The 27,598-nt window shown below is 39.5% G+C and overlaps 1 protein-coding gene across 6 annotated transcripts in view; it reads left to right on the top strand.

Moving 5' to 3' along the window:
* The window catches only part of DUSP22 (dual specificity phosphatase 22), a 73,512-nt gene that overhangs the window by 23,164 nt on the left and 22,750 nt on the right, over window positions 1-27,598 (top strand). For 3 of the 6 annotated variants that reach the window (XM_078446700.1, XM_078446701.1, XM_078446699.1), the window contains exons 3-4: window positions 902-984; window positions 25,064-25,113. In XM_078446700.1, coding sequence (XP_078302826.1) covers window positions 902-984; window positions 25,064-25,113 — 133 coding nt within the window. The remainder of the gene's footprint in view (window positions 1-901; window positions 985-25,063; window positions 25,114-27,598) is intronic. The other 3 variants (XM_078446698.1, XM_078446697.1, XM_078446702.1) reach the window with 2 other exon arrangements.

The following is a 27,598-nucleotide window of genomic DNA, read 5'->3' as shown; positions in this document are numbered from 1 at the left end:
TCAGTCTTTTTTAACTTTCTATCATTTTACCCTGTGTCATTTAAAAAAGCTTGTCCCAGATCAGGACATGGGCATAGGGGGGAGCTGTTTCTTGGTGGACCCGTTTTGTAGGTTAGCAGAAGGGTTCCAACTTGAGGATATTCATTCAGTCTTTCTTGTACAGTATTAGACAGGAGCATTAGAAGAGAATGTTATTTGGTGTTTCCCTAGTTTCATACGCAAATAATTTAATAACCAACTGGTAACTTATGGACAATTCTGTTTGAGATTTCCAGAAAATGTTCCATTTTTACTTTGGCCCTGAAGTGAATTGTAGGTGTAAAACACAGTCTTATCTGCATTTAAACCCATCCCTGCCTTTAACATCAGGGTAAAGTCATCCCTAGCAGATTCATATATGTTACATAGCAAGTGGCTCTTTTGTATTTGATTGTAACTTAGATTATTAATTATTAAGAGGTAATTTTTTAATATTAATACATATTAAACAACTTTATAGTTAATATTTCATATAAGACTAACCTGAGGGTCTACAATTTAACAAATGGCAACTATGAAATGACCTCATAGTTTCACTTCCCTTAAACAGCAACAATCATGATTACATGATTCTAAATATAAATATAAATCTACATAAATCTAAATATATTTCAAGTTTTAGGTGACCACTTTGTATCAAAAAAAATCTGCCAATCACAAATAAATTTAGTTATCTGCAAAATACATTAAAGCAATAGTCCTAAATTTTCCTAGATATAGATTATTCTAGATTGGGTATGGCCAATTATGAAGTTTCAAGAAAGAAATATGCAGGTCATATTGTATTTTTTCCTGGCTAAACTTTAGGATTAATTCATTTGCAGAGAAGAATAAAATGCTCATGTTCTTTCTTCTATGACAGATGCCAGAGATGCAGAGCAATTGAGCAAGAACAAGGTGACACATATTCTGTCTGTCCACGATAGTGCCAGGCCTATGTTGGAGGTAAGGGAGAGCTACATGCATTTATCTTTATTTGTGTTTCCTGGGAGTGCATAGGACATTAGTGAAGGCAACTACCTTCTCTCTGACTCAATGTGCCCCTATTCATGTTGTGTACCTGTGGGCATATTAATTTTGTTTCCAGGCCATATTTGTGTCTATGCCCTGTCTGTGGCATGGCAGAAGAATGTATTCTTTTTCTGATTATACTCCTGCTACATTGCTAGCTTGGCTTTCTTCGCTAAGTACCAAAGAATAAGTTGATGCCGCATTTACCTCTAGATGTTAAAGACATTTAAAACTCATTTGCATTCTTTAAAAAAAATTTTTTTTAAATGTTTATTTATTTTTGAGAGAGAGAGCATGTGTGCATAAGCAAGCGGGGGAGGGGCAGAGAGAGAGAGACACAGAATCTGAAGCAGGCTCCAGACTCTGAGCTGTCAGCACAGAGCCTGACGTGGGGCTCAAACTCACGAACCGTGAGATCATGACCTGAGCTGAAGTCAGACGCTCAACCGACTGAGCCACCCAGGCGCCCCTGTTTACTTTGTTTTCAATAATATCCTTAGCTTTAGAATCCAAAAAAATTCAGCCTGCTCATTTCCTGATTTTTTTTTTTTCCCCATTTGAGCTCAATTATCTACCATTTACATTTAAGGACAAAAGACAATGGAAGATAAATTGTCACTGGAGATTTTCCGGGCTTCTGGTACAGGGACTATCAGTGTAGAAGCTCTTGTTATGGCTTAGGTTTTCGAGTAAACAGGGTGTGTCTGCCTGTACACTAATTCCAAAAGCACCTTCACGTCTTCAATTTTACCCTAATGGATGGTTTGAGCTGTTGGCCAGGAGTAAAATCTACTTCTATTTTTTAGCCTTGACAGAGCCCAAGTTACCTTTTTTTTTTTTTAGAAAATAATACATGTGTGGTTGTGACCCATAGGTGTTCTTCTATTTTAGGATGGGGTATTGGAAGGGGAGGGGTTACTTGTTCTGGAAGAAATAATCCTAGTTCAAGCTGTTTTCATTTAAATTCACATTATGCAAGAGCAGGTAACATACTTATTTTAAATTTATTTTCCTTATCCATTAGAGCTGCCAGATTTCAGTTAGTGTAAAGACATGAGAACATAGTGTAATAAGTAATTCTATTAAATGTTATAGTACCAGAGAACCATTGATGGTGAACAAACCTCTGTTCACTTCTCCAGATCTGTGAGTTCATACTTCCTTCTGTTGTTTCAGCTCTGGTTTTTTGTTAAGGTGCTATAATTTGTGTTGCAGCATGATTTTATTGAAAACAATAACAACAGCACATCATTTTTTGGAGATTAACAGTTCCTTTGAAAATAGCTACTCTGTTTCTTCATCTGTCAACAATAGTTTTATATTTAAAATATAGCCAAGCTATGGTCAAGATAATAAGTTAAACACAAACTGGTCATGATTGACTTCCTCTTAAATCACAAGATGAGGCTTGAGGTTTCCTTTATTTTAATAAATTACATAGATGTTCTTTCCACTCTCATCCTCCGGGCCTGCCTCACTACTTTATACTCCATATAATGGAACACATTGCCATGCATGAACACGGCCCTTAAATCTGTTCACATTGTAACTTCTGTCCAGAACCAAGACCCGCACATTAGAAATAAAAAAGCTCTGGACCTTTTTTGTCCAATCTCCCCCACGTTACATGTGGGAAACAAAGGGCTAGAAAGTAAAACAGGTTGGATTATAACCCAATATAAAGAGACACTCTTTGTGTAAAAACCTCAGAGCTGTGGAAAAACTGTGTTTCCCCATCAGTATTCTTTTTCATTCCCTTACCTCAGTCTATAAGGACTGCCTTGGGAAAAAAAAAAAAGAGAAATTCTGTGCCTTTTCTTTAGAGGTGGCTTGTATTTAGCAACATCCTGTTGTAGTCTTTGAATGCTGTTATTTACCTCAGCTTGATAATAAGTACTTTCCAAAGTTGCCTTTAAAAAATGGTGAAATAAAGACATGCCAGTCAAACTAAAAAAAAAAAAAAAAAAGTACTTTCCTGTGATTTAATATTCATTAAGAGTTAGACCATCATTTTATAGCATAATATACTTTAATGTTTCTCCTCTTATTTTGTTCAGTTTTAACTTCACAGGTAATTAATAAATACATTCCTATAAAAAAATTAAAACAGTAGTCTCTCTGTACAAGTGGGAAAACTCAGTCACCAAAAGTTATTTCAACTCATGTGCTCACATTAAGTTACTGGGATACAGGAGATTCACTAGGGTCCCAGAAGTTGCAGAACTTTGTTTAGCTCTCTGCCTGGTGCATAAAGGGACTCTTGTGTCTTAAATTGTAAATTCAGTTCCAGAAGCCATGATCTTACCCAGCCTGAGATGAATCAGGGAAATTGTTTGGAGTTGGTAGATTGAGGGATGGATTTTATTCTTCAGCAGCTCTGTGTTATGCTAGCCTTGATCACTGGAGAGAAGTAGAGCAGGGATGAAAGTGAGAGGGCAGGTTGTGTGCAGAGCCAAGCAACTGCAATAAGTTGAACCCCAAACTGGTAAGAAGCCCTAATATAAGGTGAAGGGATAAGGCATAGGAGACGAGATAGCTGGGACCTCCTTCGTGATCTGAAATCTTCAAAGCCATGCATGTTTATTGAATGGCCTCTAACTTACTCTGGGCAACACTAGTCTGGAGCTGGTCTGGGAGTGGCAAGGTTGTTATTATTGAAAATCGGAAGGGTTTCAGTGCTACTAATTCCATGCAGGAGTTTCCAAGCCCTGCTGCCATGTAGCCACTACACTGTAAATACTTCTTTTGTTCATTTCCAACAAATATTTGAATGGGTTTAAAAGCAATGGGTGCTTAGCATCAAATATCAAAGGCTTTTATAATCTTTACGTACGCTCTTATTGTAATGGAAGCTAGGTGAAAGAGGGTAGTCATATTGTGCAATATGGTTTCTAGTACAGAGCTCATAGGTCAAGGGCTTTGTGAAGATTCTAAAAGGGTAGATTGTTGAACAATAGCCCTGGGATGTGATACTTTGCAAAAAATAAAGAAGTTTAGGGAATTTAGCACACTATTGGCTCCTCTGGAAGATCCACATATTTATTAAAAGCTCTCAAGTTCTGCATTGAAGATACACACTTATCAATCTTTCTAAACAGGGAACCAGTTTGTGTGTGTGTGTGTGTGTGTGTGTGTGTGTGTGTGTGTGTGTGCTGCTTATGTAACACACTATCTAATAACATCCCATGGCACTATTTTCTGCTGAATAGAGTCATGGACATTTAGATTAAGGAGGACTCAGGAAAGGGGTCTGCTGGCCATTAGAGTCCAGGGTGAGCTTTCTGGGTGAGCACTTGTTCAGAGGGATACTTACACAGCTAGTAAGCTAAGGTGACTGTGATCAGGGAAAGGGTGCTAAACCCGATCTTATTACCAAATGGGGCTGCCTTAATATAGATTGTTGTGAGAACCTAATATTGGTAGGATGGAAAATTGCATAGTTTTTGTGCTTGTTACATCTTCCGTGGTCATAATGATTTGTAACCTGTTGTAACACCTGACCAGTGACCATTCTGGTGCATCTGCCATGAAAAGCCTCATGAATATGCTAAAGACATCTTTAGTTATGCATTTATTGATTTTACTTTAGGAAGGACTTTTAAGGAACTTGTGATTTGGTTGATTTCAGTTAAATTAGATGTGATTCTCTATTATTTAGGTACTTTTTAGAAGGGTTTCCCAATATAATGTTAGGGTGTTGTACTCTTTCTAACAATCCAAAGGCAGAAAAGAAATGAAAGAATAAAAGGTGCTGTTCTCAGGGTGGAGGGGCTGGGCCTCACCTCACCTCTGGTCATCTAGTAAAGCCAGGTGGTCTTTGGTGCTTCTTCAGTGGATGAGACAAGGTTTATTTATCTTTTGAATCATGAGGCAAGGTGGTCAGCCAAGATAAAGAGGTCCAAAGCCCCAATTTCTTTTTCTCCAGAAGAGTATCTGAGGAGTAGATTTTCTGGGATGATAACTCTAAGAAATAGTAGAAACTTGGGGGCCTATATATTCACTTGAGTCAGCCCTAAATTAACATCTACAATTCTGAAGAGCTCTGACTCCATTTCTATGCCTACTTTTTCTGTGTTTGACATAGGAATCCCAGATGAACAGGGTCCCAGAGATCACTTACTTTGATTCTACATTGTGTAGACAAAGAAGCTAAAGTTCAGAGACATGAAGGGACTTGCCCACAATCCCATAGTTGATCTGTGTAGCTTAATAGGAACCTGGATCTTCTTTCCCAAGCCAGAGATTTCCCCAGAGTGCCTTACTGCCTTGGTCCTCTCCTTGCAGGACTGATGCTTCTGAATCTGCAAGCAATATTAGTAGATATTGCCACATATGCTTTGGAAAGGGTTATACCATTTGTGCCTTTGCTGGCAATGTATGAAAGTTCCTGTTTTCCAATACTGCCACCAGCACAGAGTTCTATTCTTCATTACTTTTAATTGGCAATATTTTTTTTTGTTTGTTTTATTTGTTGTGAATGCTGTCCTCACACTGTTGAGTTTCTTTTCCAAACCGTTCTTGCCTTTGAAGGCAGGGAGTGATTGATTGATTGACTGATTGATTCAACTCCTGCTACGTGCCAGGCCCTGGGACAGATGCTGGAGATAACAGAAGGAATTAATCCCAGTATTTTCCCCAATGAAGCCCTTAGAGTGTAAACAAGATATATATTATGGGTATTTTATAAATACCAGTAATAATTAAGTCCAGTGCAGGAAGAGCTCTGGCTCAGGGTAGGCCCTTAGTACTAGGAATCAAGTAGGAACAGAGGCCAATGAAGATCAGAGAACAAGGTTTTTCCTCTGCCACATGAATCTGGAGACATTTGCAGTTGACCAGGCATTTGACTGGGTTTTTGGAGATGATAAGAATTTGAAAAATCTGGTCTGTTGCATTCCAGCCAGGAGGAAGCTGGTAGTCCCAAGACATGACTTTTGGTAGAGCTCTGATTCCATGACAGTCATACCAATCTCTTTCAATCCTCCAAAAAGACTGAGAGCCCAGCAAGGCGGATGGCAGTGTTCTGGTTCCTTCATAGCATAATCAGACCTGGTGACTTGCTCACATCACCTGTTAGCAAGTGGCAGGGCCAGGGGGAAAATCATTGCCACATTCATTAATTTCAAACAGAAGTTAAGTCCAGACCTGTAATTTAAATATTGAAGGCGGAAAAACCCCTTTGTCTATTTCTATGTGTAGGACTTGGTTGGGGAGTTGATTGCTTTTTCTGGAGTGTTTCCTTATCAGTGAGCTGTGTCTTCAGTGTCTACTGATTGCTCTAGATTTGAGGGGTAGTGAAAACTCCTGTCACAAAGATGGTGTTTTTTTCATATCAGGAACCCCATATTGTTTGTAGGTGCTAAGGAAGTAATATTGAGCAATGAAAGATTTCTCCCTTCCCCTGAAAAAAGAAACAGAACTCTATCTTTCTAATGTAAAAATTTCAGAGGTTGTTTCATTTTTCATTCTGTGTACTTAACCAGAGCACCTGCAGGAAACAAAACTATTTTTTGCTATTAACAAAAATGCTTTAAAAAGTATTCTCATTCCTTTGCTGAACTAATCCTCCAAATAATTTTAATTTTTAAATTATATTTTAGGATTACTAGAAAAAAAACCAGTAGTTTATATGCAGATAGTCAAACCAGGGTATTTTATGTATACCAGGTAGGTTTTTTGAGCTTGAGTTCAGCATGGATATGTATTCTTTCCATTTTAAGTTTTGGCTTTTATACTTTGAACCACTTAAGTTTTTTTTTTTTTTAAGAATAAGATGTTTTCATAAAAGACATTTATTCTTGGTGGTTCTGTTTTATATTTCCTTTAACACTAAAGACATATTTTGAGGTGCCCATGCTCACAATTTCATTTTGTTAGTTTTGTTTATAGTTGGCCACATCTTCTGGTTCTGATACTTATTGTTATCTATATGTCTGTACTGCTGTCTTCATTACCCACTTATTTTGAGGAAACTCTCACCAAGGTGAGATATTCAGTCTACTTGGACAGTGGTGTTGGCAGACTGAGGGGCTCCTTGATGTACTTTGGTTGTCTGCTACATGTCTGTCTGGTGACCCTCCTCATTTCACTACCTCAAAAGTTAAGTTGGTTTCCCAAGTGTAAATCAAACCAGAAACAAGGTGTTAAGTGGCATTTAAAGTTTAAGAAACTTCTATATGCTCTTCTTTCTTCTACCCTATTGCCTGCTCAAGCCCTACCCTTCCTCACAGCTTGGCCCCAGCTCTCCTTCTGAGAAGGACACTCCCAGTTTCCTCCAACCTCAGGACTTCTTCCCTTTTTTCTGTAATATTTGTAGTTTGTACTCTGAGCTGGGTTGTGAATTGTATACACTCTGTGACAGCCTCTGTAGTCTATCAAATGGCTATTTAATCTCTGTTTGATATCTAACTCTTTACTGTGTCCAGGCTCCTCAACTGGCTTCAGGCCTACTGCAGGCAAGTACTACACTGAGATTTCTTTGGGGTCTCCAGTACTCAGCCTGGGTCTGGTACACAGGAGTCCCTCTGCAGACACTTACTGATGAACTGAGAGCCACATGCATTTTCAACTCCATTCCAAAGTGGGAAATCAGGTCTTTGACCATTTGTAGTTCATTGAGAGGTGTGAAAGAAGAGCTGTGCCAAGAATGATTTATTAACCATGAGTTATAAGTGAAGCCAGAGGATCTGTTTAATACAGTGTAGCCTCATTTATGTGGTTTGTTTGTTGTGTTCCTCACTTGTCAGTAAGTGATAGCAAAACTTGATGTACTGTTTTGTGGAGTTCTTATGGACTCTAGTTCAGAATTATCTTTTGCTAAGTTATTATAACCAAGAATTCCCTGTGATACTTCTATGATGTTCTGATTGATCTCTTAAGGATCCTTTAGCCACCTTTGGTTTGAATTAGAAGCTTTGTCTTACAAGGAGGAAAGTACATTTTAAGACACAGACAGTGAATGATCAATTAGAAGGTTTGCCATACCCAAGGCAGTATGCTTGAAGTACAGGCAGAGTTGGTTGAGGCATTGTCTCAGACTTCAAGGACTTAATAGCCAGATCATGAGAAGCTGAGAGAACATTCAAGCATAGGGGTTTGTGTTCTGGCTCATGAGAAAGATCCTGTGGTCTTCCTTTGGCAGCCACATAAGGAAGCAAGCCACACACTTGCAGGGTGTCACCCCCAGCTCTGCCTTTCTACCTGGTATCCATGTTGGTCCTCAGCTTTCAGGACCCAAGGGCCCACCCTGCCCATGACCTTCAAGTCACAGGAGCTATAGGACACATTTCCCCTAGGAGGATAGGTAATTAATGAAAGCCACATGTTTTATCTTGTACTCACAGAGGTATGGGCAACGATGTTCACTGCAGCTCTGTTTGTAATGGCAAAAAATTGGAGCCAACCCACACATTCAGCAGAAGGGTAGTAATCAATTATGATACAACCATGTTAAGAAATACTCTGCAGCAATTCAAAAAGAGAAAGGTTTATAGGTATACACAGGAAAAAGTTAATTGTTAAGAAAAATAAGCAAGTTGTAAAATAATATCTACAATATAATCCCATTTATATAAAATTAAATATCAATTATATATTTCTGTGTGTACATTTATATGCATGTAAATGTACAGGTAAGGGTTTGGAAGGACCATGCCAGATTCTTCAGAATGGTAAGTGGGGTAGGATGGGAAAAGAGGGTAGGAAGGATGAATTTCACTTTTGTGTCTAGTTTTATTTTTTTCACAGTGGGAGTCTCTTCATAGTTTCTTTTTGAATGAAGAAAGGTAGGGAAGGGAGGTAGGCAGGTGGGTGGCCATACCCCTGGTCTCTGTAGTAGTGACAAGTGGATATTGAGGCTTGGCCAGAATGGGTTCTGTGGTAAAAGTGTTCCCTATGGATTCATGTGTGCATGTTGGACATCAGACACATTACATCCTTGTTGTCCATGATCAGGGGATATAAACCATTCATTTCAGTTATCTTAATCTTGAAAGGGAGAAGGTAGCCCGAGACAAACCTTTCAACTGTCTAGATTTTATTTTTGGTATCAATTAACTTCTATTTGATTGTTTCAGTTAAATGAATTTATGTCCTTTCTTAAGATTCACAAATCCCCTAGTGCAGCTTGAAGCATTGGGTGAGATTTCCTATGTAGATTGGCCAGTGTATCCAATGTGGATGATTTTAGTTAGTTTATTGGCATTGCAGAACCTTCACACTATCAAATTGCTAATGAGGTCCTGGGCCTTTGAAAACAAATCATTGTTTGACCATGGTTTTCAGATTGACAATTGTTTCCAGTGAACCCCCATTGTTTTCACCTCTCTAGGAAAGTCTTTGATGCCACCCAAGTATCAGTGGCACCTACCATACCAAAGGCTTGCAGCAGCTTTCATGTGTTGAGGTAAATTTGTTTGAAGCCAACCCCAGACTTAAATAGAAATGACTCAAATAGAAATGATTATGGTAGGTATCGAAAACTGTCTAGTAATCGCTCTTTCTTGAATCAAGCTGTATCTGAGTTCCGTGTGTGTGGGCAGTCAAGTGCGTAAGAAAGTTCCATCTGGCTGCTGACCCCTCTGTGACAAGCTCACTTGCAAATGGAGTTATAAAACCAGAATTCCAGCATGAATGGACTAAAAGGGGCTTGAAATCTTTATTTCTTCTAGAGAGGAAACGGTGCTTTTTTGTCTTTAAGTGAAACAGATCTATGTTAACCTTTCTTTTCTCTGGCTTTCTAGAGCACCCTGCATTTCAGATGTGAACCTTCTCTTTAGTACTCATATTTATTGTGCAGCCTCTCCACATAACTGAAGACTTTTACAAAGCACTCTTCCTAAACTTTTCTCTAAATCAAGTCCCAGTTTTTTTAGTATTTCTTGCTGAGTGCCCTTTTTTGTCTTTCCTGTCCTGACTCCCCTGTGTGTTCAAGTACTGAGCACACTGTGTGTTGAGTGTTTCTGAAGTGGGTTTGCCTTGTTTGCATCCCTCCTTTTCTTCAATGGGGAATATATCCCATTGATCTGTCAATATCTCCAAACCATGGTCTCAGGAGAAGTATGTAACTTGTGGTCTCCCCTGTGTGCTTCAGCTGGAGTGATAGTATGCATTGATACAACTACATAAATTGCCTATAAATGCTGAAGCACATGGTAGAAATTCTGTCTATTTATGCAAAATATTCAGACTCATGGGCTGGGAAGTTTGGGGAAGACTTTGTAAAGAGGGGTGTTGAGGCAACCTTGTAGAACCAGTATGGTTTGGTTCAGTGGGGAGGTATGTCTCGACTAGGAGCAGCCCTTCGCAGACCTTCCGGACTGGTCAGGAAGGGGGAAATAAGCCCTGGAGCCATAAGAGATGTGTGGAGATTGGCTGATTATAGAGTGGAGAAGGTGGTCAACATGGTGGGGTAAGGGTGGGGCCATACTCAGTTCTCCTTTTGGCTAAATTAGGAGTTATTCCTTCAGATTCAGCAGATGTTTACTTACCTTGTAACAAGGATTGGGGATAAAATACAAAGAAGTAAGATGGGGCCCAGCATTAAGAAGAGACAGGCACAGAAATCCTTGTAACAGTGCAAAGTTGTGAATGCATAACAGAGGTGAGGGGCTCTGGGGCACTTGTGAAAATGGCTAACCCAGCCAGGTCAGCCATGATTTGCCAAGGAGTTGACAATTTGGTGTGGTCTCAAGAGATAACAAAAGTTTTTTAGGTACTGATGGTGAACACAGACAGGGTGGGGGAATGAGATTTCTCTAGGCATGCAGAGGCACCAGATGTGCAAAGGCAAGGCATGTTCTGTGACTTGTGAAAGGCTCATCAGGGCAGAGTGGCCAGGCTGCAGAGACAGGCTCAGAGCAGATTGGAAAGTTTTTATTTGTCAAGTTGAGGAGTCTGAGCTTTATCTGTGAAGCAGAGACTCAGCAAAGATTTATGAACCAAGTCAGGTGACACATTCAGGTTCCTTTTCCAGGGTATTGACTAGGGAATGGGATGAATGAGGGTAATGGATATCAAGGAAACTTTAGGAAGCTCTTACAATAATCCTGGTCAGAAATGGTGACGGTTTGAACTGGGATGCTGAGAGTGGATTTTTCTGTAGAAGTGGAAGAGTCATTTCCACAACGTGACACAGCAAGGTTAAAAATCAAAGGATGAGCAAAGATTTTTCAGCATAAATGAACCAAAAGAAATGTGGCATAGGAATATTTTTATCAGACAAAATAGAATTGAAAGCAAAAGAATAAAATTGGATTAAGGAGGAACTATATAAATGAAACAAAGGAACAATCTGTCAAGAAATTTTAACAGCCATGAACTTGTAGGTACTTCATAAAACGGCTTCATAATACAGAAAGCCATTTTTAAGAATTGTTTATAATTAGATATGGGGAGTGAAGCAAGGGAGAAGCCAGGGATGTCTGAGGCCACAGCATGATGGGCTAAAAGACAGATGTACCACCAATGGATGGATGTGAGCATTCGGGGAGGCAGAGCTGGAATTGAAGAAGCAGCAAGATAAGTTCTGGGTGAAATGCTCATGTGATATTCCCAAATGAATAGAAATATATGTCCAGGGCTCAGGAGAGAGATCTAGGCTGGAGATGAAGGTTTAGCATCATCATTGTAGACTTGTAGCTAAGCCATTGAGATTGAATAAAACCATGCAAGAAAATGCTTCAACAGGATGAATAGGAGGCTAGAGAATGAACAGAATCCTGGGAGCATGGAAGCGTCTGACTTTTATGTGGTGTTAATAACATTGAAAGCATATAAACACATGCTCCCATCAGTCACGTGTCAGGTGAGGTAGATGAATCTTGATTATTATTCCTAAATTCACACCCCTTGATGGGTGCTAGTTAGTCTCAACTTTTTTGAGTACAGTCCTTGAGGTACTCTTTAGGGGCACCCCAGAGCACAGAGGGGTTAGAGAGAAAAGAGCTCTGGTGCAGATATAATGCAGTTCTGCAGTTCTTTGGCCATCAACCCTTAACAAGAAATTCTTGTGCATGGTTGTGCTAGATGCTAGCACTAGAAGGCAGGAGAACAAGTGACATAGGAGCAAACTCTGGAAAGCTTTTAATAGGGGCCCAATTTTACTAAGGAGTTTAAAAGGGAAGAGCAGCTTAATTTGGAAGATACAACCAAAGTAAGTATCCTCAGAAGGAAATATGTTTTTGGTTCCAGGTTAGGACAGCACAGCATGTAGCTGGCAGACCTTCAGGAAATCTGAGCATCATGGTGGTAATGGCAGAGGATGTCTAGCCCAAGGGAATTGGACAAATTGCAGGCTTCTTGGGTGAGGGGACTTTGAGTCTGTAGTCAGAAATTGGAATCAGAAGTTAAAGGTTATATTGGTTGGTTGGTTGGTTGGTTGATTAAGATCCAAAGCAGGGTATAATGGCTCTGTAGGCACTATTGTTTTTAGCCATAAGATAAAAAATATTTAAATGTAGTCTGGTTTACTGAAGATGGTTTAAGCAAATTTGCCATTTTTAGGTGCTCCTAGTAATTCATTGCTGGTAGGCACTGCAGGTGGACCTTGTGTCTGCCACAGCTGCAAGGGAAGTGATCCAAACTGACTTTAAAAGCCCAAGAGTAAACCAATGGCACCTAGCTAAGAGTCATCATCTCAGTTCAGGCTAAGTGGACAGGTCATGCCCATACTACTCTTTGAAATGTTTCCTCCTCTCTGTGGTCTGACTCCTGAGGTGTTTTACAGACCTTTATGTGTATGCTGGGGCAGAGAATTGTGTCAAACCCTGGGTTTGAATTGAGAAATTATTTCTCCTTTCAGTTATCACCACAACTAGTACAGATGTTGAGTTTCAACATGCATTACTTAGAAGCATCTTCAACTAGCTCTTATCTGCTTTTCTAATGGGAAAGCAAATGAAATACATGGTGAAAGTTTGAACTAGTCAAGCCATACCTGCTTATAGCACTGGTGAGGGAAAAGTAGTAGATGCATCCAAGATCTGAATTAGAGCCTTCTTCTCTTGAGGGCCAATATGGACATACTTATTTGCTTCTCAGATTTTTCCTAACTAAAGGGAAATGATCCATAATATTCCTTTGGTGGGAACCGTAGCCACCTTCCAGAGAATGGAGAGGACATGGGAAAGCTGCCATCAGGCTATGCCTTTACCCTTTAAATGGCTGCAAAGAGACAGCTTTTCTAATATTGTGTGAGCATGGGGTAAGGCATCACAGACAAACAGAGCTGATCCCAGACCTCAAATTGAACCATGGAAACTATTCCTAAGCAGAGTAGTTTAGAAATCATCTCAGAATTTACAGATCTTTAAAGCATTTGGGGCTTCAAAATGGTGGAACTGGTCCAACTTGACTTTACCTATTTAGTGAAATACCTTGTCAAGGAGACCATCCCCACAGCTACCCAAGCAGAAGGTAATTTCAAAGCTACTATAAATGATTAATTTAAGCTGCATTATAGAATGCTCTGATACTATGCCCTAAAGAACAAAAATTATCAGGGCACCTGATCAGGGCATCAGTCAGTTAAGTGTCTGACTCTTGATTTCAGCTCAGGTCGTGATCTCACAGTAATGAGATCAAGTCCCACATCTCTCCCTCTCTATGCTCCAGCCCCGCTTGTGCGTGCATGCACACACATGTTCATTCTCATTCTCTCTCTCTCTCTCTCTCTCTCTCTCTCTCTCTCTCTCTCTCTCTTCTCCCTCTCCCTCTCCCAAAATAAATAAACTTCTTTAAAAAAATAACAAAAATTATGTCATAGCTAACAAAGAATAACATTTCTAAGTATTTGGTTTTTTTTAAATGTTCCTTTACACTGAGGCTAGCCAGCTTTTCCAATGGAAACCTCTCTTGCTGTTGCTCCTGTATGTGTGGTGGCATTGTGGTTGAATAGTTCCAAACAGTAATCCTGAAGTCCTGCTGACCCCAATGAAGGAGGGACCTTTGACCTCCTTGGTGGCCAGTGCTCGATCTCTCCTTGTGAGTCCTACATGGGCTCTAACAAAAGTGGTCTGGGACTTCCTTCTGTGCCTAGTGCAAGAGGATGCAGCTGTCAAAATAAAAATAGCCCATCAGATTTCTTTCAATGGCAGCAGTGGGGGAGGGAAGATTTGGTAAAATGCTGCCCTTTCAAAGGAAGGCCATGAAACATTGGCCAGCCGATCCTTAAAACAGAGCAAGGAAAATGCACCCCCCCCATTATGTTTGGGTAATAGGACACCCCTTATCTGTTGTACATGAATGTTACATGAAACAGAAATTTAATGCAGTCTCTAATCCACATTTACCTTCATTGTAGAGGGATACTCTTCCTTATATTCAGGAGAAATGGGAGAGGTTCTGTTCTCTGCCCTACTCCTCTCTACCCTTCAGCCCATAGCTCTTTCTTACTGTTCTGAGTTCCATGGCCCTTCTTGTGTGGCTCGTGCACTGGCCTTTACCACCTGTAGCCTTTGCATGTCATAAACATTAGCCCTACCCATGTATGACTGGACAGCTCATAGGGTCAGTTTTGTTTCAAGAATGAAACCTGCTTGTTTTCATTCTTGAAACAAACCACTTCGAGGTCTGATCCCACATAGAGGAGGTGATGTTAGGCCCAAGAGATTGAGTGCTCTTTAGAAAAAGCTTCTTAGCTTTTTCAAAGCTGCAGATTGTATCCAAGACTGAAGACAAGTGGCAATCTACAAAGTCAGTAACTCAGTGTTCAGTGAATTTATTATTCTATCATAAGTGAGAGAGTCTGAGAATTCATTTGTTTAGTAATCTCCAAAAGAGGACACAAATAATGTTTGAAACAATGCTATGTTCCTCCCTGAGTAGAGAGATGTATTTAAGAAGGGAAACAGGCACCTTCTTGCTGAAAAGGTGAGGATGACTCAGGCAGGTGTGCTCATCCAGGCCTAGTAGACAAACAAGAGTGAATGTGGCTCTTCCCACTGGTTCTAGTGAGCTGTCTGCTAACAGCATTCTGAAGCCTGGTCTGTGTGACACTGAATTTGCTGGTAACCTGGGGCTGCAATCAAGATAGAGATGACTGACAACAAACTTGCCTTTTCCAGTTATTGAGCACCTACTAGCAGCACTTAGTGTGTTTCACATATTGCATCTAATTTCTTTGTTAAAAATGTCCTATATTAGAGGAAGATTCCTCTGTCCCCCTCTTTTGCAGAGAAAGAAGAGAACTGAGCACAACTAATGATTTAGAATATTGCAATTCTAAGAAGTTGCTGTGCTGTATCAGGAGCACCTGGGTGGCTCAGTTGGTTAAGCATCCAACTTCAGCTCAGGTCATGATCTCGCAGTTCATGAATTCAAGCTTGCATTGGGCTCTCTGCTGTCAGTGCAAGCCTGCTTTGGATCCTCTGCCTCCCTCTCTCTGCCCCTGCCACATTCACTCCCCACGTCTCAAAAGTAAATAAACATTTTTTTTTTAAAGAAGGTGCTATTCTGTATCGGATATCATTTAAATATAGAAGAAAAATTTGACATGCAAGATGAACTTGAAGCCATGAAAATGACTGTGAAATGTCATTGACTAGACCAGGGCTCAGCACACATTTTTATCAAGGGCCAGATAGTAAATATTTTGATCTCTGTGGGCCCTAAGTTTCCTGTTACAGTACAGTACTGTCTCCTGTACCATGAAAGGAGCTATTGACAATGTATAGATGAACAGGCATGACTGTGTCCCAATAAACACAGGCCTGTTTGCAAATCCTGCCAGCGTCATCCAGGAGCCTGTGTTGGGTCTAAAGCCTGGGGCCATTTATTCCCCAATTTAATGCAGTCCTGAAGATATCTGAGCATTTTTCCTGCCCTCACCTTAGTTATTATTTCCCATTGTTAGTGAGACTGTTCACAAGATTCTGCTGAGACCATTTAGAGCTGAGACCATTTAGAGCATGTAGTAAACTAAATATGGAGACCTAGACCTTAAAGACCATTTGTGCCTGGCCTGTCTGCACTGGGTCATGACTTTGGAGCCAACTGCAAGTGCCTCTGGCCAGCCTAGGGCAGTGCTCAAGGACATATATGGGCCATTCTAGTAATTTTTTAAATATAATTTATTGTCAAATTGGCTTACACTCAACACCCAGTACTCATCCCAACAAGTGCCCTCCTCAATGCCCATCACCCACTTTCCCCTCTCCCCCACCACCCATCAACCCTCAGTTTGTTCTCTGTATTTAAGAGTCTATTATGGTTTGCTTCCCTCCCTCTCTGTAACTAATTTTTTCCCCTTCCCTTTCCCATGGTCTTCCGTTAAGTTTCTCAAGATCCACATATGAGTGAAAACATATGATATCTGTCTTTCTCTGACTGACTTATTTTAGAATTAAAATTGTGAAAATGGATCTTCTTTCCCATGCATTTCTTCCTTCACTTAGCAACCATTCTTTGAAGAGAAGGGTACTGGGATACCGAAAGAAAGATGACTAAGATAGGATTAGGCATTTAAAGAATTTAGGGTCTATTGTGAGAGACCATTCATAAGACAGTTATGGTCCTCTATTCTGTGGTCTTGATGCCTGTGTGCCAGCCATGTTGTGTGTTGTCAGGGCACTTGGAACAGGGAGGTGGAGTCAGCCTGAGGTGGAGGGAGATGATGTCAGGGAAGGTTCTGGGCATGCGGCTGGTAGGTTACATCAGGGGAGGTTCCACCAAGGAAGTACCCCTGGGAGGAGTCCTGAAAGAGAAGGGTATTCCAGATATGAAAAAAAAAATACTGGAGAGAAGAAGGAAGCCTGGGGAGAAGTGGGCAGGAAAGTACAGAACATTTGGAGAGACTCTCAAGCAGCCCAGATACCGGGAGTTTGGTGAGCTGGGGGAGGTGAGCTTAGGAGGTAAGTTGTAGAGAAGTACTGAAGGATTTTGAAGTGGATCTTCTTTACTTTACAGATATAATAAGGAGCCACTGAATGTGTTTTAGCAGCTGAGGCATATGATCGGATAAAAATTTATCTTTGTATCTTTTACAAGTGGTATTAGAGAATGCTCCTAAAATATCTACTGCTGATTTCTCCTGATTTACAAGCATCCATTTTCAGTCATGGTAATTTTTTGATATGGTCATTTATCATTAACATTCGTTAAGTAATACTGCAGAATTACTTGGTTTGGAGAGTTTTCATGAGTCACACTGGGTACATCAGCAGTGCTCAGACACAACTGAAATCACAGAAAACGGCTTTCAGTGGTGGGTTAGAGCTGGCATGAATCTCCCTCACTACCTTCCCATAACCCACCCATGTTGGCTCACTATGTGTGATGTGCTGACTATGCCCACTTTAGCCTTCATTGAAATAGCTCGAGCAAAAATAAGCATTTGGGTCCTCATCGGTTGATCTGACGAGTCAGATGTATGTCGTTTTTTGACTAACCTGAAAGAAGCCAACAGGTGTTGGAGGTTTCTCATTTGCATTTTTTCTCACAAAATCAAACCAGGGGCTAAATCTTGTTTCTCCACTCTGACCTTCCCACCCCTCCCCACCCCATCAAGTACCACAGAGTTCTTGGAAGTTGTTATTTGTAGTAGTGTTTCCTAAATTTAGCTGGTGCAGGAAGAATCAGTGGCAAATGGGTGCCTGAAGAAAATGCATCTTCAGTTTAGAATCTAGACTCAAAACATTTATTATATAGCACAACAAAAGGATTGCATTTATTTTCTGTGGTGATTTTCTACAGTAATTCCTATGAGATTTTGGTTACGGTACAAACAAAAAGAGAGATGGCTGAGAATCTCATCCCCGGACCTTATCTGTTCATGTTTTTTTATGCCGACTTCCAGTTCTTAGTCCACAGACATACATAAGTTTTTCCATATGTAATCTTTCTGTGGATATAATTTTGTATTCTACTTTTTGCCCTTAAAATGCTATTGGCCATATGAAAATTATTAAATTGAGGAGAAATAATATTCAAAATGTGTGTGCCAGCTACTGGGTTTGGCATCCACATACACAAACTGGATGAAAATCTTCATATGCTTTCTCTGGAGTGAGACACTCTGTGAAGAGGTGGCTTTATAAAGGAGAATAAGGTTGTCAAACCTGTGTACATCTGAAAACAATTTCAAGTCAGCAATTGCCATCTCTTGGGTCTGTGACCTTCCTAGCGTGGCTAGACTAATTTTTTCAGAGTTTACTTTAGGTTTATATGAAAGTGCAGAAGCAGTCAAATTCATAGAGACGGAAAGAGAGTGGGGGTTACCAAGGACTGGGGGAAGGGTTAATGGGGAGTTAGTGTTTAATTGACATAGAGTTTCCATTTGGGAAGATAAAAAGTTCTAGAGATGGATGGTGGTGATGAGAATGTGAATATACATGATGCCACTGAACCATTTAAAATGGTTAAAATGGCAAATTTTATGTATATTTTACTACAATCAAAAAAAAAAGCAGAATGTGACTTTCTCGAGTGGGAGAGACCTTTGTTTTTCACAGTGGTGTACAAACTGTGCTCTTCTGATCAGGTGTGGTACAATCTAAACTTAAATCTTTTAAAATTTTGTTTCTTTTTTGGAGTCAGATTTTTTGATAATTGGGTGAAATTAGGTCTTAATAGGGCCCCCAACTTATTTTGCTCAATTCAGTCATGGGTGTTAGATGATCAGTGTTAATAGAGTTCTGTGTGTAAGAATTACAGAGTCCGATGTCAGTGTGCCACACTGATATCTTGTAAATGTGATTGTCAAAGAAAAAACTGTCATCTCCTTCAGAGGACAACTCCATATTGCTACTAGTATTTGGATGGGATGAGATAAGAAACCAGGGTTTCTAATAAGGTCATTTTTATTAGCAGCTAAAATAACTTTTCCATCACATGGATTTCCTGATTCTGGCCCCTTAGTGAACTTCATTTCCTATTATGTTTCCTCTTAGTTTGTGAATAAGTCCTTACAGAAAATAGTTATATTCTATAACTGGTTTTTATTAGTTTTCCTGGGAAAGAGAGAACAGATTCTGAAGGGCTTGATCTTTCTTTAGAAAAGTAGAATGTCAGCTAGGTTCTTCAAAAGCCTCTTATGTTTCAGAAACAAAAGAACAGTGAATTTTAGAAATTGTACTTGAAACAAGCGAGAGTTTGATCTCTTACTAGTCCTGAAATCAGAATCTTGGCCCTGCTTTCCAAGTACTTGTCTATGTATCGTTTTAAGTGTAATCTTTAGTTTCAGCCCCAAAGAAAGGCAAAAACCTTACTTTTGGTGGTTACTATGCTTGTTGAAACAGAAAACAGAAAAATATTAGAACTTTTGAGAATATGGACTTAGAAAGCTTTAAACTTTGCTCAAAAAGAATATTCTGGAATACTTTCTAAACTTTCTTTTCAGTGAATTGATGTCTGCGGTGTCTTTCAAAACCTAACACAAAAGTTTTACCCAAAAAGCTTTCTTTGGATGATCTCATTGAAATGTAACCTCTTTCCTGTATTTTCCTAATTTTTTTTCCATACTATGTAATATTAATTGATGTGTTGCTTGTTATGAATATTCAGTATGTATGTGGTCAGTGTAAATATGAGGATTTTTCTTAATTCTTTGCATTCTTCCTCCCTCTAGTCCCCATCTTATCAGTATTAATAGCATTCGCAGGATGTGTTAAGCCATTCAAAATGCCATGTAGTCAAAAGAAATTATCTGCTCTTTCTTTGTACCTCCTAGAAATCATGACAGTCTTAAAGCATATACTGAGCCCCTTTCCCTTAACTGAACTGTTTTTGTATTCGTGGGCCAGGAACCTAACTTGAAAATCTGCAACTTGATGCTTACTAACTCCATAAAAGTTTAATGGTAATTGGCTTTCCACCAATCACTTTTTTAAAACATTATGGAAAATACTGAATTTTTATTTATTTAATAATAATTTTATTTCAAAGGTAATAAACTTCAGTTTTATTTGTTTTTCTTTTAGCTTTAGAGGTAATATGTAGGAGTAGGAGTAAATATCACACAGTAAGTGCTATACTAATGAAAACATTACTGTTATTTTTTTTATTCCTTTATAGTTAACATACAGTGTCATATTAGTTTTAGGTATATAATATAGTGATTCAAGAATTCTATACACATTACTCAGTGCTCATCATGATAAATGCACTTTTAATCCACTTCTCCTATTTTACCCATCCTCCCACCCACGTCCCCTCTGTGTTATTTTTATTACTTATGAATTTTTCAGATTGTTCTAGAATTTTGTTCTAGAGTAAGATTTTTATTACTTTGTTTTGTTTGCTATGCTTTCCATAATTTATCTAAACACATTGTGCCCCTTTTCTCTGTCTGACCTCAACATTAGAGAATGGTCTTTTGGGGTTCTATTAATACTAGGATAATTTTAAGTCTATCCAGCCTTCTTGTAGCACTGAGTTCCTTAATGGTGTCAGCACTCTTGCTGCTTTCTGAATTAGTAATTAACTGCCATGAATTGTACACATGTGCAGGCATCTGAAGGCTTTTTTCAGGTACTTCATGTTCTGCAGTCTGTGGCCTCCAAGAGAGATACTTTTCGTGCTTTGTTAATGACTAAGCCAAGATAAATAGATGTTCTTGGGTGGTGAGCAGCTGAACCTTTTTGACAGTTTTGACTCCTTTCTTTATAGTATTTGCATAGTTTGTTCACTGTGTGGACAGGCAGGAGACATCTGATGTCTGGAGCTTGTGCAGGGAACATGCCCTTCCATGGCATAGCTAAAAGTTCAGCTCCCTTGTTTTAGTGGTCACCAGGTTAAGGCACGGTCACTTTACAATATTTTTCTCACTTGTAGTATTCTTATAGTATGATCTTCATGTTAATTGATTTTCACCTTGTTCAACAGATATTTAGTGAGTGTTTACTATGTGCCAAGGTAGGTTATTGTTCTGTTTTTGAGAGAATATGATCTTGTGTTATATATTTTTTCTGTCCTTCCTTAAGAGTAGGGGATCCCCAAACTTGTGGCTGAGAGCTACTTTGTTCCTCCTTAGAGCTTCACAGATGGGAAGCTGTAGCTGCCACATGCCCATCCCAGTTAGTGAGGGTGAGGGGCCTAGCATGGCTGAAAGTCACCTCCTCATCATCTGTGGGCATGGAGGGAAGGATATCCTTTGCCATCTTCGTGCAGTTTTCTCCTGCTTTATAGGGCCAGTATCCTTTTCTTTTTTGCATTAGGCACCAAAAAGGGGAATGTGACCCCACTCACGGAACACCTAAAGGAAGTGAAGTACTTTCCAGTCACACTGATGTTGGCATTTATAGTAAATGCTCTTAATAAGCTAAGACCTATTTAGCCTCCTCTTCTGTCCATTCTCTTTATTTTTTTTTCTTTCCTCCCATCATATGGGCTGGGCTGATTTTAGATTCTGTTAGAATTAAGTGGCTGTCAGCATGTGTGACAGGCATTTTTATATCTTATGTTAGAAGGAATCCACCTCAGCATCCTTGATTGATTGAAGGTACTCAGGCTATGACAGTCACAGTGGAAGGGAGCATGGAAACCTGAAAATCCTTCACATCCCTCTGGAAGTATTGGTCTGAAAGAGGTTGGAGGAAGTGTGTGGGAGGAAAGAATTTCATAAGCTTCTGGGCCCGATCCATGGCCAACTCTCACTTAAGAGTAAAAGAAAAGAGTAAATGAGTCATTTCAATGACGGGTGTATGAAATGACCAGCATGTGTATCTATACTAATAAGCTTTTTGACCTTGATGGAGGGAAGGAGTGAAATCACTTATTTTTACAGTATCATTTCCTTTTCCATTTTTTCCTTTTAAATTACTTCTTTAATACCTCTTTGGGTTTGGAGGTGCTTTAGAACTTCAAACAACTGCCTTAATATTTCCAGCAGAGCACAGTGCCCAGAGTCCAGGGAAAAATGAGGATAGAGAGAAAAGGAGGCAATTAGGGATAACAAAGCAAAAGTTAAATGAGGGAGAAACTGCTGCTTCACCATCCTCTAGCGCTGATCCTTAAACCTTACCCTTGACATGTTTAATTGTGTTTGGTCTCATGCTGAAGTGTTCTCATATGTATTAACAGTGGTAAAACTCATCTTCTTTAAGAGTCTTTGCTGGAAGATGTAATGATTGACTCAAAGCTGGAAAAACATGAATGTGTATATGAATTAAACAGGAAAAAAGGGTTTTTCTGACTTCTCATAATAGTGGGAGACAGGGAGGGGAATTTTAGGGCTCAGGTCTTAGTTACAGACAGCTGATTCTACTCTGAGCCAGTTTAAGCAGGAAGGGGTTTATTAAGAAGTTGTTGAGAGCTTATGGTCTCCTCAGAAGAGCTGGAGAAACAGGCTTTCAGCTGAAGTTAAAGGAACAACACTCAGACCACATCACACAACTGGCCCAGTAAGATCTGCTGCCACGTCTCCCCACCCACCCCCAGTACCACCTGCCTCTGCTGCCACCTGTACCTGCCAAGCAGGTGCTCTTTACCCATCTAATTCTTCCCATGTCTTGTTTCCAAATCCACTTCAAGTAGGTATGTCAGGTGATGCAACTAAATCCTGAGTCTACACCCTAATAGCAAAGGAGATTGAGAAACATAATTTATGTGGATTCTGTATTGGAATAGTGGGATTCACAATGTTGGGAAGTATTGAAATGTGGAAGTCTGGAAGGGTTTGGGGTGGCTGCAAATTTAGATGTTCCTTATAAGACTACATTAGCAAATACAACACAGAAATGCCTCATAATATGAATTAACAGTAAAATTTTATGATCAACTGCAAAAAAAATGCAACTCTAGAAGACAAGTTCCTTTATGGCTTTATTTGCTGAGGGACTTTTGGTAGTCTATATCATGATTCTACATATTTATCCTTCATTTACTCTCTTAGGTTGGTTATTTTTCTAGTGTTTGATGTGTTTCTTCTCCTATTTATTATCCTTGACATGGCAAGATCCCATCAGATTAGGCTATCAAAGGAGGAAGGATTTAAAAATCATTCATTTAAGTCCTCACAGAACCATATTCTTTTGAAGAAGTTGCTGAGATTTCTAGATTTTGTACTTCTACTTGACATTGAAGACCTTTGGAACTATACTTTCAATCCCCCTGAAGAAGAAACAACTAGGTTTTTAATAAAACAAATTTAGCTTGAGTTTTTGTAGCATGAATTTACACAGACACTTTTTTTACTCATATAATCCATTTCAGATCTTTATTTTACTTAAGTCACTAAAGATAGACTTTCCCTCTTCCTCATTATTTTTTATTTTTTTTAATATATGAAATTTATTGTCAAATTAGTTTCCATACAACACCCAGTGCTCATCCCAAAAGATGCCCTCTTCAATGCCCATCACCTACCCTCCCCTCCCTCCACCACCCATCAACCCTCAGACTCCCAGACCTACCCTCCCCTCCCTCCCACCACCCATCAACTCCTCAGTTTTTAGGAGTCTCTTATGCTTTGGCTCTCTCTCCCACTCTAACCTCTTTTTTTTTTTTTCCTTCCCTTCCCCCATGGGTTTCTGTTAAGTTTCTCAGGATCCACAAACGAGTGAAAACATATGGTATCTGTCTTTCTCTGTATGGCTTATTTCACTTAGCATCACACTCTCTAGTTCCATCCACGTTGCTACAAAGGGCCATATTTCATTCTTTCTCATTGCCATGTAGTACTCCATTGTGTATATAAACCACAATTTCTTTATCCATTCATCAGTTGATGGACATTTAGGCTTTTTCCATAATTTGGCTATTGTTGAGAGTGCTGCTATAAACATTGGGGTAAAAGTGCCCCTATGCATCAGTACTCCTGTATCCCTTGGGTAAATTCCTAGCAGTGCTACTGCTGGGTCATAGGGTAGGTCCACTTGTAATTTTTTGAGGAACCTCCACACTGTTTTCCAGAGTGGCTGCACCAGTTTGCATTCCCATCAACAGTGCAAGAGGATTCCTGTTTCTCCACAATCTCTCCAGCATCTATAGTCTCCTGATTTGTTCATTTTGACCACTCTGACTGGCGTGAGGTGATATCTGAGTGTGGTTTTGATTTGTATTTCCCTGATGAGGAGCAATGTTGAGCATCTTTTCATGTGCCTGTTGGCCATCTGGATGTCTTCTTTAGAGAAGTGTCTATTCATGTTTTCTGCCCATTTCTTCACTGGATTATTTTTTGGGTTACACAGACATTTTTAATAGATTTTTATGGAGACCTATGTGAAGTTTTTGGTTTTTTTTTTCAAATTGGGCCATTCTTTTCTTTTTTTTTAAATTTTTTTTAACATTTATTCATTTTTGAGAGACAGAGCCAGATAGAGCATGAGTGGGGGAGGGGCAGAGAGAGGTGGGGACACAGAATCCAAAGCAGTCTCCAGACTCTGAGCTGTCAGCACAGAGCCCAACGTGGGGCTCAAACTCACAGACTGCAAGATCATGACCTGAGCCAAAGTTGGACATTTACAACTGAGCCACCCAAGCACCCCAGGGGCCATTCTTTTTAAAAAATGTATTAGTTTGGTACATAAACTTTTACTCTTTTGAAAAGCAAGCAAAATATATCAAAATATTTTGCATGTGTAAAGTTCCTACTAATGCATCAGTGAAATTGTAACTCTCTGATTACTAAAATATGATATAGAAAACTCTGTAACATAACATTACAATTTTTACTTAGCATGTTAAAGTTTTTACTAACAGTGCTTCTTTTTTGGCTACTCAAGATCTTAAATGAAATAGATTTTAAAAATGCTAAATATGTAAACAAGCATTTGAAATCATAGTTTTGAAACTTGTTGACACTTACTGGGAAGCCCTCAATTATTTCACTTTTTTGATAAACCCTGTCTAAACCTACAAGCTGTTTGCAAACTAGAGCATAAATATTTGTATGTATGGTCGCGGAAAATAACCAGGAACCTTAATTAAAGAGTTTTTCCCTGGTTCCTTGGCAACAAAAGATGAGTGAAAAACTTCTCCTTTTTACTTTTTATTTTTTGACCTGAGTAAATAGTTCCTTTAAATATTTTTCTCCACTAAGTATCGTCTTTTTACTTAAATTTTTTATATCATTCTACAGGGAGTTAAATACCTGTGCATTCCAGCAGCGGATTCGCCATCTCAAAACCTGTAAGTTGGTTTTTTCCTATATTTTTTGGAGATATTAAAAACAAATAAAGGACAGTAAAGTAAAGGACTGTGAAATCATTGGAGCCAATGGGATGCTTCATGCCATGCGTAGCTGCTGTTCTGCAGGGGAGGTAACAAGGCCCATAGGAGGTCTGTGCTGCCAAGTTAGGCAGAGCTGCAGCTGGAGGCATGCTTCTTGTTTGCCAGTCCTTCAACTACACAACACTGACTGATGGGATGTCTATAAGAGCCTAATTTTTAAAAAGGATGCCTTAAACCAAACCTTGAGCATGTTCATCTCTTCTCTAGAAGTAAACCCTTAAGGAAGCTATTGGGTTTTGTCTAAAAGCAGCACTGTCCAATAGAAATAGAATGTGGACCACAAATGTAAGCTGTGTAGGTAATGTTAAATTTTCTAGGAGTCAAATTAAAAAGAGTAAAAAAGAGGGGCACCTGGGTGGCTCAGTCAGTTAAGCATCTGACTCTTGGTTTTGGCTCAGGTCATTGTCTCATGGTTTGCGAGACTGAGTCCCAAGCAGAGCCTGCTTGGGATTCTCATGCTCCCTCTCTCTCTCTATGCCCCATCTCCCTCCCTCCCTCTCTCCCTCCCTCCCTCTCTCTCTGTCTCTTTCTCTCTCTCTTTCTCACTCTCAAAATAAATAAATAAACTTAAAGAAGACCATGATATGGAGTAAAATTTTACTGAAGCATGAATTTGAACCTTGCAGGCTAAGACACTGGGGCAGAAATAAAGTACTTAACCACTCATTGCCTCCAGTAGATACCAGCCCCTGCTTCCAAGGCTGGCCTTGTGCTTACATTGCAGGTCAAACGCAACCATGCTAGAATTATAGGTTACTGCATCTTATCTGGGAAGTTACAAGCTATGGTGATGTTTGTGAATTTGGGAGCCCACAGGCTTGTTGGGATTCATCCTTCGTGATTCTTAAGCTCTATTGCCTACAAATCCTGCATATTGGAGTTATAGACCATATAATCTTATGTTTAGTATCCCAATTGTTCATCTTTTCTGAAAGCTATCAAATACTGGAACATTCGCAAATCTTGATTTTTGATTGCTAGAGAGCAGTGAAATCCCAGGTTACACAATAATTTTGTGAGATCTACCTGTTTGAAAAAAAAATGGGGCTAGAGTCAGATGGATTGATGTAGGGAAGGACAGGGGATAGGTGGCATAGGATTAGATGAGATAAGGGCAAGGGTAGATTTGAAGCAGGGACAAATATGTTCTTGCATAAGGCCTTTTTTTTTACACTAACTCTCCATATTTCACAGAAAAAGTCAGTCTTTAAGGCTGAGGATGACAGAGGAAAGATTTTACTAGGATCACTAGGAAAACAGTAGTAGCTTGGGTCTAGGAGGAGAAGAAGCACCAGAGAACTTCCTTGGTTACTAGTCGTGTCAAGAAACAGAAGTGGTTGGAAGGGCATGGTGTATACGGAAGGAAGTGAGCCACTGCCTTTCTCTGGAGACCACAGCAATCTTCTGCCCATGTTTTGGTGGCTATTTTTAAAATGGTTGCTTTGTTCTTATCTCAAACTGAGATTCTAATATACTGCTGAACTTGTCAATACCTGATTGGCAATATGACTCTTTGGAGGAATCAGATTATAACACATCCTGGGCATTTGTTGTGAGGTAAGGTGGCCACCTGTACTTGATTGCCCTCAGGACATTTCAGCTTTGCTAGGAGCCAAGCATTGTGCTTGATGTCCAGGACAATAACTGACTTACCAAACGAAGATTGAGCATTGAGCAGTCCTGCACTATATAGACAAGTAAGCAGTAGACCTTGATGTTAGATATCTTAAATTTAAAACTAGTTGTATCTACCTTGGGCAAGTCATTTAAACCCATCTGAACTTCAGTTCCCTCATGTAAAAAATACCTGCCTTGAAGATTTTTGGAGATCAGATCACGTATGAAAGTGTTCTCTATGAACTCTAAGCACTTTTGAGAATAAGAATACACTTTTACTCTCTTAAAAGTGTATTCATATATCTTGAGAGTTATAAAAGAAGATAGTTGAAATAACTAGTTTTGGTGCTCAGGAGACCCACTTTAGTGGGAGATTTGGAAGATATGCTTACATGGAAAGACCAGAGTGACAGAAAATGTAGCAGAAGCTTCTCCAAGTTCCAGGGTCTCATGGGTCAGTTCAGGTCTTCTGGCAAAACCAGCCCAAACACAGTCACCTTGGGTCCAGAGGACTAACCTGTAAGATTTGAATTTGTTCTCTCCTGTCCCAAATATGTGCAGAGGTCTTGTTAAGCTGTGTGATTTGCCTTCTTAACTCTTTCCTTACATCTTGGTGAAAGTGTAGGGTGGGACACCAGGTTTCAATAGGTAGTTACCATAACATCCATGTTTGGGGCTAATGACAGAATGACTTCAAGAGGACGTGCCATTGCTGCTATGTTGAGGGAAGTCCTACAGCTGTACAACCTCTGTTTCAATTGGAAAA

Source organism: Panthera onca, chromosome B2 (genome assembly GCF_046562875.1).
Source record: "Panthera onca isolate mPanOnc1 chromosome B2, mPanOnc1 haplotype 2, whole genome shotgun sequence".
NCBI classification, from domain to species: domain Eukaryota; kingdom Metazoa; phylum Chordata; class Mammalia; order Carnivora; family Felidae; genus Panthera; species Panthera onca.
The sequence above is the reverse complement of the archived record's forward strand: the minus strand, read 5'-3'. Positions and strand labels throughout refer to the sequence as shown.